This window comes from Lithobates pipiens, unplaced genomic scaffold (assembly GCF_037356315.1).
Source record: "Lithobates pipiens isolate NorthernLeopardFrog02 unplaced genomic scaffold, aLitPip1_a1.2 Scaffold_28, whole genome shotgun sequence".
NCBI classification, from domain to species: domain Eukaryota; kingdom Metazoa; phylum Chordata; class Amphibia; order Anura; family Ranidae; genus Lithobates; species Lithobates pipiens.
Window position 1 is genome coordinate 76665166 of NW_027507789.1, and position 14532 is coordinate 76679697.

A 14532-nucleotide genomic window follows, 5' to 3' on the forward strand; every position below is an offset into this window, starting at 1 on the left:
GAGCTTCAATTCGCACCACACATATGTGAACCCATGCTCGAGGGGGAGTGGCAAGGGGTGTGTCCTAAGCCTGAATACTTTTGCTGATAGATGTCCCTCTTTCACATCTCAAAGAGTTGGGAGGTATGGAGATGGGCTCAGGCGTGTTTGAAATCCCAGTTACCTGATCCCACCATTAAGCCAACACTACACATGGCTAATCACAGGCAGTGAGACATTTCCTGATACACAGGTGCACAGATCGAGAAATGTCTCACTGCCTGTGATTAGCCTTGTGCAGTATCAGCTCCCTGGCCGGAACGGGAATGTGGGGTTTCCAACACGCGTTTACGCATCTACTGGCTACATATTGTAGTACTAAATAGAGGAAGAAAAACAGAAAAACATGCATATTTTTTTTTTTATTGCCACTTTAATGCATAAGCATTACTACACCTGCTCCCACACAACAGAGCAAAAATACAGCAAATTCTGCATATAATAGTTTTTTTTTCGTATTATTGACCACAGATATATAACGCACCACCAAACTGTTCTTTGTTGCCCATTGGGAACACAAAAGTCATCAATTCCCACAAAGGGTTAATAGTAGCACTCTGCAATAAGGAACCTAGTTGTCTGAGAAACTGTTTCCGGGGGATGCAGATATTAGTCGTACGAACAATTGCTATGAAGTTGATTCAAGGACTGAGAGTCATAGTGGCCAAGGTAAGTGGCTTTCGTTACATACGTTGTTTTAACTATAAAGACAGCTGGTTATTTTCATTTCACACCATAGCACGTATATTATATTATTGCTGTGGGGCTAGCTGCACAGTGGAATGTCTTGTACATGCCTGGACTGCGCTCCTTTTTTTTTTTTTTTTTTTTTGCAGGTCATATTATACAGACGTGCACCCTCTACTGGTCAGAAATAAGACTTGTCAATGTAATGTTATTTAACCACTTCAGACCCAGGCCAATTCTGACATTTCTCTCCTACATGTAAAATTCCTAATTTTTTTTGCTAGAAAATTACATAGAACCCCCAAACATTATATATGTTTTTTTAGCAAAGACCCTAGAGAATACAATGGCGGTCATTGCAACTTTTTATCTCGCACGGTATTTGCGCAGCAATTTTTCGAACGCGTTTTTTTCAGTCGTTTCATGCTTAAAAAAAATAAAATTAAAAAAACGGTAAAGTTAGCCCAATTTTTTTGCATAATGTGAAAGAGGAGGATACGCCAAGTAAATAGATACCCAACATGTCACGCTTCAAAATTGCACGCGCTCGTGGAATGGCGCCAAACTTTGGTATTTAAAAATCCCCGCTTTAAATTTTTTTTACTGGTTACATGTTTTGGGTTACAGAGGAGGTCTAGGGCTAGAATTATTGCTCTCGCTCTAACGTTCGCGGCGATACCTCACATGTGTGGTTTGAACACCGTTTTCATATGTGGGCGGGACTTACGTATGCGTTCGCTTCTGTGTGCGAGCTCACGGGGACAGGGGCGCTTAAATTTTTTTTTATTTTATTTTTTTAGTTTTACACTTAAAAAATAAAAATAAAAAATTGATGACTTTTATTCCTATTACATGGAATGTAAACATCCCTTGTAATAGGAATATGGCACGATCGGACCGATTTACAGTGAAATATGGGGTCAATAAGATCCCATATCTCACCTCTAGGCTGGGAAGAATAAAAAAAAAACAAAAAAAAAAAAACCACCATCATGGCTTCCTAGCCAGATTGGCGCCGTTAATTTGAATACCAAGGCTGGGCGTGACGTCATAACATCACGCCCGGCCTCCGAACGATCATAGAGACTCCAGGGACAATCTAGTCCACCGGAAATCTCTATGATCACATGCTGGGGCCGGCGGATCCTGTGACCGACTCACCGATGGAAACGGTGAGTCGGTAGAAGCACCGGAGTGCGGCGGGAGGGGGGAGCGTCCCCTCCCGCCGCCCGTAAGAACGATCAAGCGGCGGAACAGCCGCTATGATCATTCTTATGGTGTAGGGAATCGCCGGCTGAAAACGGCAATATCTGAATGATGTCTGTGGACTCAGGCATCATTTAGATATAACCAGCGAAACCCCATGACGTCAATAGACGTATTGCGGGTCTCAAGTGGTTAACTGCATTGTGAGATAAACTTGGGCAAAGCTGTTTTCTGGTTTAAAGTGGTGTTGCACAGAAAAAAAAAATCTTCAAAATTCCTAAAAAATAAAATAAAAATTTGGAAAAATTTTATTTTTTTCCATAAAGATTTTATTCAAAATAGCAAGGTAAGTATACAAAACAAGAAGAGTAATCACAAACCAGCCAACATTCAGGACAATATACTGGCATCATTTTAAAAGGGTACAACGTGGGGGTGTAAATCAAAATACAGTCACAAGCTAGGACATTCAAAGAGGGCGTCGGAGGGAAGAGGGCAATATTTTCACCTCCCCCCCCCAGGGTCCATCCCTGACAAGTCAGGTGGAGAGAAGGGAACATGGAGCCATTCCTGAACAAAGACCAAGGTGTATTGTGTCTGTGTCCCCTTAAGGCGTATGGGGTGTCATAACATTGAGTTGAAAAGTTCGGGCTTGGCTGGTCAATATCAGGAGATGAGGGTACAGTACCAGAAGAAAGTGATAGACAAACAGAGAAGGGGGGGGCAAGAAGAGGTTAAAAGAGCGAAATTAGAGATAGGGAAGGGGGAGTTAGGCTCTATAATAGGGAGAGGGGAAGAGGAAGCAGAGGTGATGGTACAAAGGGGGAAGGGATGGAGGGGAGAGTGCACTGGGAGAGTGTTCAGGGAAGGGAGCCATGGGTTCTCGCCTACGCCCACCCCCCCCGCCCAGGTTAGCCAGTAGCTCGACGTGGGCTTCGCAGAGTGAACTTGTTAGAGATACTGGCGGTATTTGTCAGTGGTAATAATATGATTCCAACAAGCCCATGTAGTTGGGAATTTGTGCATTCTATCTTGCGAGATATGGATCAACTCCTCCATATCCCTAATCTTGGAGATTCTTGCAAACCATTTCCTGATCGTTGGAGCACATGAGGACCGCCAATGCTTGGGGATACAGAGCCTCGATGCATTGACCATGTGCATGGCCAGAGATTTGTAGTAGTTCTTTTTAGATAAGGATGTCTGATGGAGGAGGAATTGGGCTGGGGAGAAATCCAAGGTGAATGTAGTGATATACGTGATGAGACCATGGACCTCACAGTCCCACCACACATGGAGCATAGTGCCCACCCCCGACCTACATAGCCAGCAGGTATCAGGGATGGCAGGCGATAAGTTATGGAGGCGTGATGGGGTCCTATACCATCTTGTGATCACTTTGTATCCATTCTCATGGATAGCAACATTCAGTGAGCCCTTATGCACGTAATTGTTTGTGTTCCAGTCTTCTGTTGTGAGGAAAATCTGTAGGTCTCTGTTCCAGGCTGCCTGTGAAGGCACTGGGTTCAGGGCTGGACTTTCCAAGAGGAGTGTGTAGAGCAACGAAATTAGGTGTCTCTGTGGGATTTTGCGATAACAGAGCAATTCAAAGGGCGTAAGTTGTCTTGCCCAGTTCGCTAACTGGGTAGAGGTTTCTAAAAAGTGGAGAATTTGCCTATAGGTCCAGAAGGAAAATGAGGCAGTTTTAGTGATCGATCTGAGCCCATCTAGGGTTCTTATCGGAGTAAAACTGAAGGGCTAATACATCATCAAAGGGCCAGTCAATTTGGAGGACATTTTTGGTTTCTCCTGGAGGGAAATCGGGGTTCCCTCTTAATGTAGTTGGGGGCCCGGAGTAGGGGTAAGGGATTTGCCCTTTTAGGCTTTATTAAATGCTAAAAGAGAGGGGTGGATGAGGGGGTGGGTTGCCAGGGATTGCGGCCAGCTTTTTGGGGGCAGCCAGGGGAGGAGGTGCAAGGGTCTCTGCGAGAAAGCCTTTTCGAGGCATGGATTTTCCAATCGGCTATCCTCGTGAGGTGACAGGCAGTATAATATTTATGCAGGTCCGGCAATCCAATACCACCCTTAGATTTGGGTAGCGTGAGTCACGAATATTTAATGTGAGGAGGAGAGTCTCTCCAAAGAAAATCAGAGCACGCCTTCCGATGATAAGAGGAGAAGCTTGGCGACAAGAATATCGGAACTGCTTGTAGCAGGTATAATAAGCACGATAGGATCATCATCTTGATCAAGGCTGAGCGCCCGAACCAAGATACATTCAATCCCCCTCCATTCTGTAAGATGTTTCTGTGCCTTGAGTAAGGCTATGTGGTGATTCATGCGGAAGAGGTCAGATAGGCTAGTAGGGGTTTGGATGCCGAGGTAGCTGATTGCATCTTTCTCCTAGTGAAATGGAAAAACCTCTTGCCAATGCGCAACTTCCTGGGGAGGGAGGGTGATGTTAAGGGCCTGAGATTTTGTATGATTAATTTTGAGATTTGATATTTTGCCAAAGAGGGATAGGTCTTTGAGGAGGTGCGTGGTGATTTTAGAGAGAGCAGGATATTGTTGGCAAATGCCGCAACCTTATACTCTGGTCCCTTAACGGTTGTCCCCTGAATGTCTGGGTTGGCCCTAAGTTTGTTGAGGAGGGGTTCCAGGGATAATACATATGGGGTGAGAGCAGGCATCCCTGGTGTGTGCCATTGCTGATAGGGAAGGCGTTGGACAGGAAACCATTGACTTTTACTGCTGCAGAAGGGCCGGTATATAAGGCTATTAGGAATGATAGCATGCGTCCCTCAAGGCCAATGGCCCGTAGAACTTGGCGCATGTAGTCCCAAGCCACCCTGTCGAACGTCTTCTCAGCATCTAGTGAAAGGAGGAAACCTTGTTTGTGGTATCTAAGCCAGTGGTGCAGGTTTAGTGTGCGGATGGTGTTGTCCCTGGCCTCCCTGCCAGGAACAAAGCCCGCTTGATCCGTGTAGATGAGGGGCAGTAGTCTGTTGGCTAAAATCTTCGCAAACATTTTTATGTCAACATTTAACAGGGAGATTGGTCTGTAATCTGCAACTAATGAAGGGTCTTTGCCTTCCTTGGGAACCACAGCGATGTGGGCAACTAGCATTTTGTTTGGCCTAATATGGGGGTCCGCTAGGGCATTTAAGGTGGCTAAGGCTGCTTTCACACTGGGGCGGTATTCAGGCCTTACAGCGCTAAAAATAGCGCCTGTGTAGTGCCTGAAAAAAAACGGCCCCTTTCACTCCAGTGTGAAAGCCGGAGGGCTTTCACACTGGAGCGGTGCGCGGGCAGGACAGTGAAAAAAGTCCTGCTAGCCGCATCTTTGGAGCGGTGAAGGAGCGGTGTATTCACCGCTCCTACCCATTGAAATCAATGGGACAGCGCGGCAATACCGCCGGCAAAGCGCCACTGCAGCTGCGCTTTGCGGGCGGTTTTAACCCTTTTTCGGCCGCTAGCGGGGGTTAAAACCACCCCGCTAGCGCCCGCAGACCGCCGCTAAAACGACGGTAAAGCACAGCTAAAAATAGCGGCGCTTTACCGCCGACGCCCGCACAGCCCCAGTGTGAAAGCAGCCTAAGAGTTTAGGGGCAAGGACGTCAGAAAAAGATTTATAGTACTGAAGAGTAAAGCCGTCTTTTGCCTGCTTTCGTTTGCTTGACGGCCAGCTCCAGTTCCGTGGCCGATATTGGGCTGTCCAGGTCTAGTAAGTGTTTAGGGGTTTAGGACTGTACTTGGAAAGAGAGTCTTTTGATAAGTTCAGTGCGCGACTCGGGGGTGGTCTAGGTGGTGCGGTTAATTTGCAGAATGTACAGGTTTGAGTAGAAACGCTCAAATTCTTGCGTATGGTGTGAATGGTGGAAGTCAGTTTGGACGCTTGGACCGAGCGCGCCAGCAGCCGGCCACTCTTGTTGCCATGTTCATAGAAGATTCTATGGCCAAGGATGTATCGTCTTCTAGTGCATTTGTTGAGCTCTTCCAGAAGAAAACGAGCGTGGATTGTGCTTGCGCCTGCTTGTGAGTTATTTCCAGGGTCCTAACTAGAGGTCGACCGATGTGGGTTTTTCTCTGGCCGATATTTAAAAATCGCAGCGGCCGATGGCCAATATATGATGCTGATTATTTTTTGCCGATATGTTAGGCCAATTTTATTATTTATTTATTTTTTTTCCTTGGCCACTAGCTGGGTTATAAGTGTCCCGCTAACAGCCGAATAGCGCCGCTAAAACTAGCAGCATTTTACTGTCAACGCCTGCTCGCTTCAGTGTGAAAGCAGCCTGCAGTAATAAGTGATAAAGAGAATTTCTTGCATTTAAACATTTATTAAACAACACAAACCTCCAATCAGTTCACTTGTATGTATGAAAAAAATGGGCTAACTTTACTGTTAGTTGTTGTTGTTATTATTATTATTATTTTTCTTTTTTTAATCGTTAGTCTATTTTTTCCAAAAACATTACGTTTGAAAGACCTCTGCGCAAATAACGTGTCACATAAAATATTGCAACAACTGCTATTTTATTCCCTAGGGACTCTGCTAAAAAAATTATATAGAACCCCCAAAAATTATAAGTGTTTTTCTAGCAGAAAATACAGGCTTTTTCTTGTTAGCAACAAGTGTCAGAAAAGATTTAGTCTTTAAATGGTTAAACTGAGAACTCCTCCACATGAGTTCAGTCCATTGAATAAGAAACATTGCATCTCTTTGATCTTTTCTTGGCAGACTGCCCAGAGAGGAGGAAAGTAGCTCCACTGATTAAGTTCAGGCAGCTTGCATTGACTTCTATTACAGAAGTCTTTTGCAAGTAGTGCTGAAAATATCATCTGCCTTTTTATAGGCACAATCGGTCGATGCCGATTAATTTAAAAATGCCAAATATCGGTCGACCTCTAGTCCTAACCATTTTAAGGAGCTCATTGATGGTCTCCTTGTGTATTATTTTGGATTTCGCAGCCAGGGCCATCAGTTCGCCTCGAATTAAGCACTTGTGCGCCTCCCAGAGGCAGATCGGGGAAATCCCGGGGCTGGAATTTTTAATTGAAGTACTGTTGGATTTGAGTGTGAACAAGGGCGATGGAGGCAGAATCTTTGAGCGGGAAGGGTTTAATCGCCAGAGTTTCATCCTAGAGTTGATTTAAGAGAAAGATGGTGTAACCGTGAGCTGCTGTTGGTTTGACAAGAACATTGGTTCTGTGGTGGACTGGTGTAGGAAGGTTAAGTCTGTTTGGGATAAAAAGAAATGGTCAATCCTAGAATACTTCTGGTGTGGGGCAGAGTAAAGTGTAGCCCTTAACTGAGGGGAACAAATTACGCCAAACGTAGCGGAGGGCTAAAGTTTGAAATTGGAGTTTGATCTGGTGCAGTGCTTTTATATGTTAAGGTGGAGACTCCCGTAGAGGAGTCCAACAAGGTTCAGAGGGATATTCAGATTGCCACCCATAAGTACTATCCCTTTTTGGAAGGAGGCTAGCAGATCACAGATTCTTCTGTAGAAAGTAATCTGATGTTCATTGGGCCCATAGATATTGGCCAATGTTATTGGCTTAGAGGCATAGGTACCCTTGAGATAGATAAATCTGTCTTCCGGGTCGATGAGTAGTGAGCAAGACACAAAGCAGAAGAGAATCAAGAGGAGTCCAGACGCCCCAGGAAACAGGTCATAGGAGGCAAGCAGGGGGTATTAGGTTGAATCATCTTTGGGCTGACCAGGAGGAGTCTTTAAGACCAAGCCTATCTGCCCACAGCGCTCCTGTAATTGTGGCCCATTGCATATACCAGACGGTAGAAGACACTAAGCATATTACGGGACAGGACTGTAGGTTCAGCAGCGTCCTATATTCGCAGCATCTCTGGGGAAGAGGTCGCAGAACAAGGGAAGGGGAGAAGTAGGAGGTTCACCAAGGGGAGGGACAAGAAGCAGTTGAAAGTGGAGTCATTTACTCACAAGTAGCGATCTGTAGCTGAGGCAGGACGCGTGGCATCAAGCCTCCAGGTGATCTCTCCTTGCTGATGATGAAGGTGGCAATCCTGGGCTGCATTGGTAAAGGTCTCAGCGTGACGATCGGGCACTTGGAGGCACCTGATCCGGTCTGTGAGATTTCTGACGCTGAGCCTTTGGAGATGGGTTGAGGGAGACTGGGAGCCATGGTTCCGCAGGAAAGTAGAGCGCGTACCAATCCAGAAGCTCAATGTGAGGAAGGTCAAGTTGCTCACAGAAGCCTTGCAGGTCCTTTGATGTGCGCAGGAAAGCGGATGCTGACAGCCCAAAGGGGAACTTCCAATGGTACTGGATGTTCTGCACACCCGGAACATCCAGCAGGGGCGTAAGGCTCTTATGTTTTGAAGCGTAATTTGGGACAAGTCCTGAAACGGCTTCACTTCAGCGCCATTATACATTATCCTGCCCCTTTCCCTTGCTTTACGGAGAATCTCCTCTTTGAGGGGGAAGTTAACCACACAACAAATCATGTCCCTGGGTAGTTTGTTTTCCCGGGGTTGGGGTCGTAAGGTGCGGTGAGCCCTCTTCATTTCAATAGAGGAGTCAGCGGGGTGGTCAATTAGGTCATTAAAGATTTAGCAAATGGTCTGTTACATAGTTAGTCAGGTTGAAAAAAGACACAAGTCCATCCAGTTAAAAAAAAAAAAAAAAAAAATTATATATATACCAGCCCATATACCCAATTCTATACCCACAGTTGATCCAGAGAAAGGCAAAAAACCCCAGCAGAGCATGATCCAATTTGCTAAAGCAGGGGAAAAAATTCCTTCCTGATCCCCCGAGAGGCAATCGGATTTTCCCCGGATCAACTTTACCTATAAATTTTAGTACCCAGTTATATTACGTACACTTAGGAAATAATCCAGGCCTTTCTTACAACAATCCACTGAGCTGGCCATAACCACCTCTGCAGGGAGTCTATTCCACATTTTCACAGCTCTTACTGTGAAGAAACCTTTCCGTATTTGGAGATGAAATCTCTTCTCCTCTAGATGTAAAGAGTGCCCCCTTGTCCTCTTTGTTGACTGTAAAGTGAATAACTCGACACCAAGTTCCCTATATGGACCCCTTATATATTTGTACATGTTGATCAAATCCCCCCTTAATCTCCTCTTATCAAGAGTGAATAAATTCAGTTCCTCTAATCTTTCCTCATAGCTGAGTTGCTCCATGCCTCTTATCAGTTTGGTTGCCCTTCTCTGCACTTTCTCCAGTTCCCCGATATCCTTTTTGAGAACTGGTGCCCAAAACTGAACGGCATATTCCAGATGAGGTCTTACTAATGATTTGAACAGGGGCAAAATTATATCTCTCTCTCTGGAGTACATACCTCTCTTAATACAGGAAAGGACTTTGCTCGCTTTGGAAACCGCAGCTTGGCATTGCATGCTATTATTGAGCTTATGATCTACCAAAACCCCCAGATCCTTCTCCACTATGGATTCCGCCAGTTGTACTCCCCGTAGCGTGTATGATGCATCCATATACTTAGCCCCCAAGTGCATAACCTTACATATTGTTGCAATGATCCGGGGTCCATATTTTCAGGGACCCCCCTCACCCTGATATTATGCCTCCTGCCTCGATTATCGAGGCCCTCTACGTGTAAATCAAACAGTTTGGGAGAGCTGTATATCATAAGCGGATTGCACCTGGTATATGGCGGCCGCATGGGTCTGGGTGGTTTGTTCTGCAGTGGGCTGCTGCCTGGATGTCCATTTTTAAATCCGCAATCGCGGAGTAGGCTCGGTGCTTGCACATGTCCCATGCTAGGGGTCAGATCGCCTGTTGCTTGTGTCCCGGGTGTCAAGCTAAGAGAGCTCGGGGACTGGGCCTGTGACTGCCTGTGCGCGGACGAGCGCTGGGACCGGAATATGCTTGGGATGTTTTTGCCCAGCTGCATACCTGAGTCCGTGGCTGCGCGGGATGCAGAGCAGCTTCGGGTGTATCGGCTCACACCCAAATTGATGCATATGCTCCTCTGGAAGCTCGATTCGGTCCCCAGTTTATGCTGCCACCTTGGTCTCCGTCCAGGTCACGCCCCCTGCAATTTATTTTTATTTTTTTTTAACTCCCCTCTAAATGCCTGTTGCTACATGGTCCCACGTAGTCTGCCTCCTTCAGTGCCTGGGCTCCTGAAGTCGCTTCCCCTCGGGGCAGGAAGGGCTCTGCTCTGCCCCCTCCCTCCTGTCGGTCATCTGGGAAACGTGATCGGTCCCAGATGACTGCGTTGCCAATCGTGGCGCCGCTCGCGCAAGCGCAGTGTGCCCAGCTGTGAAGCCACAGCCGGGTGCCCACAGTTAGAATGCCGACACCGAGCGGAGGGGGCGAACGAGCGGGGCCTCGTTCCCCCCCACATCTCTGGACCTTGGGACAGGTTTTTTTTAAGGGGAACTCTTCTTTAAAGCGGTTCTCCACCCTAAAGTGGAAGTTCCGCTCACGTGATTTCCCCCCCCCCCCCTCCGGTGCCACAATTGGCACCTTGCAGGGGGGAGGGGGGTGCAGTTACCTGGGTTATCCAGGTATCTGCACCCACTTCCGGGGCAGACCACCGCAGATGCCCCGTCCTCCCCTCCCCCGTTGTGTTCTGGGAAACACCCAAGACACAGCGGGGACCAGCAGAGACGCGCAGCACGACTTTCGCATGCGCAGTAGGGAACCGGGCAGTGAAGTCGCAACGCTTCACTTCCCGATTCCCTGACAGAGGATGGCGGCGGGGGCAGCAGAGAGACGAGCGATGGCTCATCTGCCGCCGACATCGCTGGACCCTGGGACAAGTAAGTGTGAATTTATTAAAAGTCAGCAGCTGCAATATTTGTAGCTGCTGGCTTTTAATATTTTTTTTTTTTAAAGGCGCAGAAACGCTTGAAGGTTAGTCTAGGAGTAAGTAAATGCTTCAATGTACAAGCGTTGTATAGTCAGTGTGCTAGTGCTAGTAAAAAAAACTGTGCCATAGTTGTACAGTTTGTTTTTAATCACATTAATGTTTGTACAGCTATTGTCAAGTTAAACTTCTTCAGATAAGCCTAATTCCTGCACCTCAAAGCGGACCTTCACAACCGGCCATGCGATGCTGTACCCTTTTTTTTTTTTTTTTTTGCTACAAATAGAGCTTTCTTTTGGTGGCATTTGATCACCTATGCGTTATTTTTTTTGCGCTATAAAAAAAAAAAAAAAAAAAAAAAAAAACTACATTTTGGGGAAGAACATTTTATTTATTTATTTATATTTTTTGGAACTTTTTTGGGCCCGTTGAAATTTATACAGCGGTCAGAGCTAAAAAAATAGCCACTGATATACTGTATAAATGGCATGGCAGCGAAGGGGTTAAATGTGCTCCCTGGGAGTGTTTCTAACTGTATGGGGTCTGGCCTGACTGGAGGAGGAGAGAGATTGCTGTTCTTAATCACTAGGAACAGCAGATCTCTCTTAAACTCTCCTGTCAGAACGGGGATCTGTCTGTTTATATTTACAGGTCCCCGTTCTGGCTCTTGTTCCTATGATCGCGCCTTGTTCCTGTGATCCCTAAAGGAGCCAACGTACACCTATGGCGATTTGCGGGAACGTGCCGACCTGCTGCCGTATAACGATGGCAGGTAGTCGGCAAGTGGTTAAAGTGATTGTAAAGTCTCATGTTTGTGTCTGTGCAGTTGGTTTTGCACAGAGCAGGATGGACCCTCATCTTCTCATGTGTGCTACACACAGAAGGCTTTTTTTATCTTAATGCATTAAGATAAAAAAAACTCTGCCTTTTACAACTCCTTTTAATTATCATTAGATGTGGTCAGTGCATTTTATTTTTTTACCTGGTGATCTAGCCACTCTGGAGAAGCAACAGAGATACCTGTGAATGCCAGCATTATCACTCAGGGGCGAGTGTTAGATGTGCTAGTAGATTTAAATTGACTAATACGTTGAAGCTTCACTTCAGGGGGGGGGAGAGAGATAGACAGGGGAGGGGGGGGGGGAGAGAGATAGACAGGGGAGGGGGGGGGAGAGAGATAGACAGGGGAGGGGGGGGGAGAGAGATAGGGAGGGGGGGGAGAGATAGACAGGGGAGGGGGGGAGAGAGATAGACAGGGGAGGGGGGGGGAGAGAGATAGACATCGAGGGGGGGGAGAGAGAGATAGACAGGGGAGGGGGGGGGAGAGAGATAGACAGGGGAGGGGGGGGAGAGAGAGATAGACAGGGGAGGGGGGGGAGAGAGAGATAGACAGGGGAGGGGGGGAGAGAGAGATAGACAGGGGAGGGGGGGGAGAGAGAGATAGACAGGGGAGGGGGGGGAGAGAGAGATAGACAGGGGAGGGGGGGAGAGAGAGATAGACAGGGGAGGGGGGGGAGAGAGAGATAGACAGGGGAGGGGGGAGAGAGAGATAGACAGGGGAGGGGGGGGAGAGAGAGATAGACAGGGGAGGGGGGGAAGAGGGGGGGGAGAGAGAGATAGACAGGGGAGGGGGGGGAGAGAGAGATAGACAGGGGAGGGGGGGGAGAGAGAGATAGACAGGGGAGGGGGGGGAGAGAGAGATAGACAGGGGAGGGGGGGGAGAGAGAGATAGACAGGGGAGGGGGGGGAGAGAGATAGACAGGGAGGGAGAGAGAGATAGACAGGGGAGGGGGGGGAGAGAGAGATAGACAGGGGAGGGGGGGAGAGAGAGATAGACAGGGGAGGGGGGGGAGAGAGAGATAGACAGGGGAGGGGGGGAGAGAGAGATAGACAGGGGAGGGGGGGGAGAGAGAGATAGACAGGGGAGGGGGGGGAGAGAGAGATAGACAGGGGAGGGGGGGGAGAGAGAGATAGACAGGGGAGGGGGGGGAGAGAGAGATAGACAGGGGAGGGGGGGGAGAGAGAGATAGACAGGGGAGGGGGGGGAAGAGAGATAGACAGGGGAGGGGGGGGAGAGAGAGATAGACAGGGGAGGGGGGGGAGAGAGAGATAGACAGGGGAGGGGGGGGAGAGAGAGATAGACAGGGGAGGGGGGGGGAGAGAGAGATAGACAGGGGAGGGGGGGGAGAGAGAGATAGACAGGGGAGGGGGGGGAGAGAGAGATAGACAGGGGAGGGGGGGGGAGAGAGAGATAGACAGGGGAGGGGGGGGAGAGAGAGATAGACAGGGGAGGGGGGGGGAGAGAGAGATAGACAGGGAGGGGGGGGAGAGAGAGATAGACAGGGGGGGGGGGGAGAGAGAGATAGACAGGGGAGGGGGGGGAGAGAGAGATAGACAGGGGAGGGGGGGGGAGAGAGAGATAGACAGGGGAGGGGGGGGGAGAGAGAGATAGACAGGGGAGGGGGGGGAGAGAGAGATAGACAGGGGAGGGGGGGGGAGAGAGAGATAGACAGGGGAGGGGGGGGAGAGAGAGATAGACAGGGAGGGGGGGGAGAGAGAGATAGACAGGGGAGGGGGGGGAGAGAGAGATAGACAGGGGAGGGGGGGGGAGAGAGAGATAGACAGGGGAGGGGGGGGGAGAGAGAGATAGACAGGGGAGGGGGGGGGAGAGAGAGATAGACAGGGGGGGGGGGGGAGAGAGAGATAGACAGGGGAGGGGGGGAGAGAGGAGATAGACAGGGGAGGAGAGAGAGAGACAGGGAGGGGGGGGGAGAGAGAGATAGACAGGGGGAGGGGGGGGGGAGAGAGAGATAGACAGGGGAGGGGGGGGGAGAGAGAGATAGACAGGGGAGGGGGGGGGAGAGAGAGATAGACAGGGGAGGGGGGGGAGAGAGAGATAGACAGGGGAGGGGGGGGGAGAGAGAGATAGACAGGGGAGGGGGGGGGAGAGAGAGATAGACAGGGGAGGGGGGGGGGAGAGAGAGATAGACAGGGGAGGGGGGGGAGAGAGAGATAGACAGGGAGGGGGGGGGAGAGAGAGATAGACAGGGGAGGGGGGGGGAGAGAGAGATAGACAGGGGAGGGGGGGGGAGAGAGAGATAGACAGGGGAGGGGGGGGGAGAGAGAGATAGACAGGGGAGGGGGGGGGGAGAGAGAGATAGACAGGGGAGGGGGGGGGAGAGAGAGATAGACAGGGGAGGGGGGGGGAGAGAGAGATAGACAGGGGAGGGGGGGGGAGAGAGAGATAGACAGGGGAGGGGGGGGAGAGAGAGATAGACAGGGGAGGGGGGGGGAGAGAGAGATAGACAGGGGAGGGGGGGGGAGAGAGAGATAGACAGGGGGAGGGGGGGGGAGAGAGAGATAGACAGGGGAGGGGGGGGGAGAGAGAGATAGACAGGGGAGGGGGGGGAGAGAGAGATAGACAGGGGAGGGGGGGGGAGAGAGAGATAGACAGGGGAGGGGGGGGGAGAGAGAGATAGACAGGGGAGGGGGGGGGAGAGAGAGATAGACAGGGGAGGGGGGGGGAGAGAGAGATAGACAGGGGAGGGGGGGGGAGAGAGAGATAGACAGGGGAGGGGGGGGGAGAGAGAGATAGACAGGGGAGGGGGGGGGAGAGAGAGATAGACAGGGGAGGGGGGGGGGTAGAGAGAGATAGACAGGGGAGGGGGGGGGGAGAGAGAGATAGACAGGGGAGGGGGGGGGGAGAGAGAGATAGACAGGGGAGGGGGGGGGGAGAGAGAGATAGACAGGGGAGGGGGG

The 14532-nt window shown here is 49.6% G+C and overlaps 2 protein-coding genes across 2 annotated transcripts in view; one reads left to right on the top strand and one right to left on the bottom strand.

The window, feature by feature from the left end:
- The first annotated feature begins 575 nt into the window (after nucleotides 1-575).
- The window catches only part of CISD3 (CDGSH iron sulfur domain 3), a 186476-nt gene continuing 172519 nt past the window's right edge, over nucleotides 576-14532 (top strand). Inside the window, exon 1 of the mRNA XM_077459418.1 lies at nucleotides 576-708. Coding sequence (XP_077315544.1) covers nucleotides 640-708 — 69 coding nt within the window. The 5' untranslated portion in view covers nucleotides 576-639. The remainder of the gene's footprint in view (nucleotides 709-14532) is intronic.
- LOC143934951 (uncharacterized) overlaps nucleotides 6985-14532 on the bottom strand; it is a 41053-nt gene continuing 33505 nt past the window's right edge. The window contains exons 4-5 of the mRNA XM_077458497.1: nucleotides 8031-8206; nucleotides 6985-7074 (exon numbers count right to left, since the gene is read on the bottom strand). Of these exons, the coding sequence (XP_077314623.1) occupies nucleotides 6985-7074; nucleotides 8031-8206 (266 nt within the window). The remainder of the gene's footprint in view (nucleotides 7075-8030; nucleotides 8207-14532) is intronic.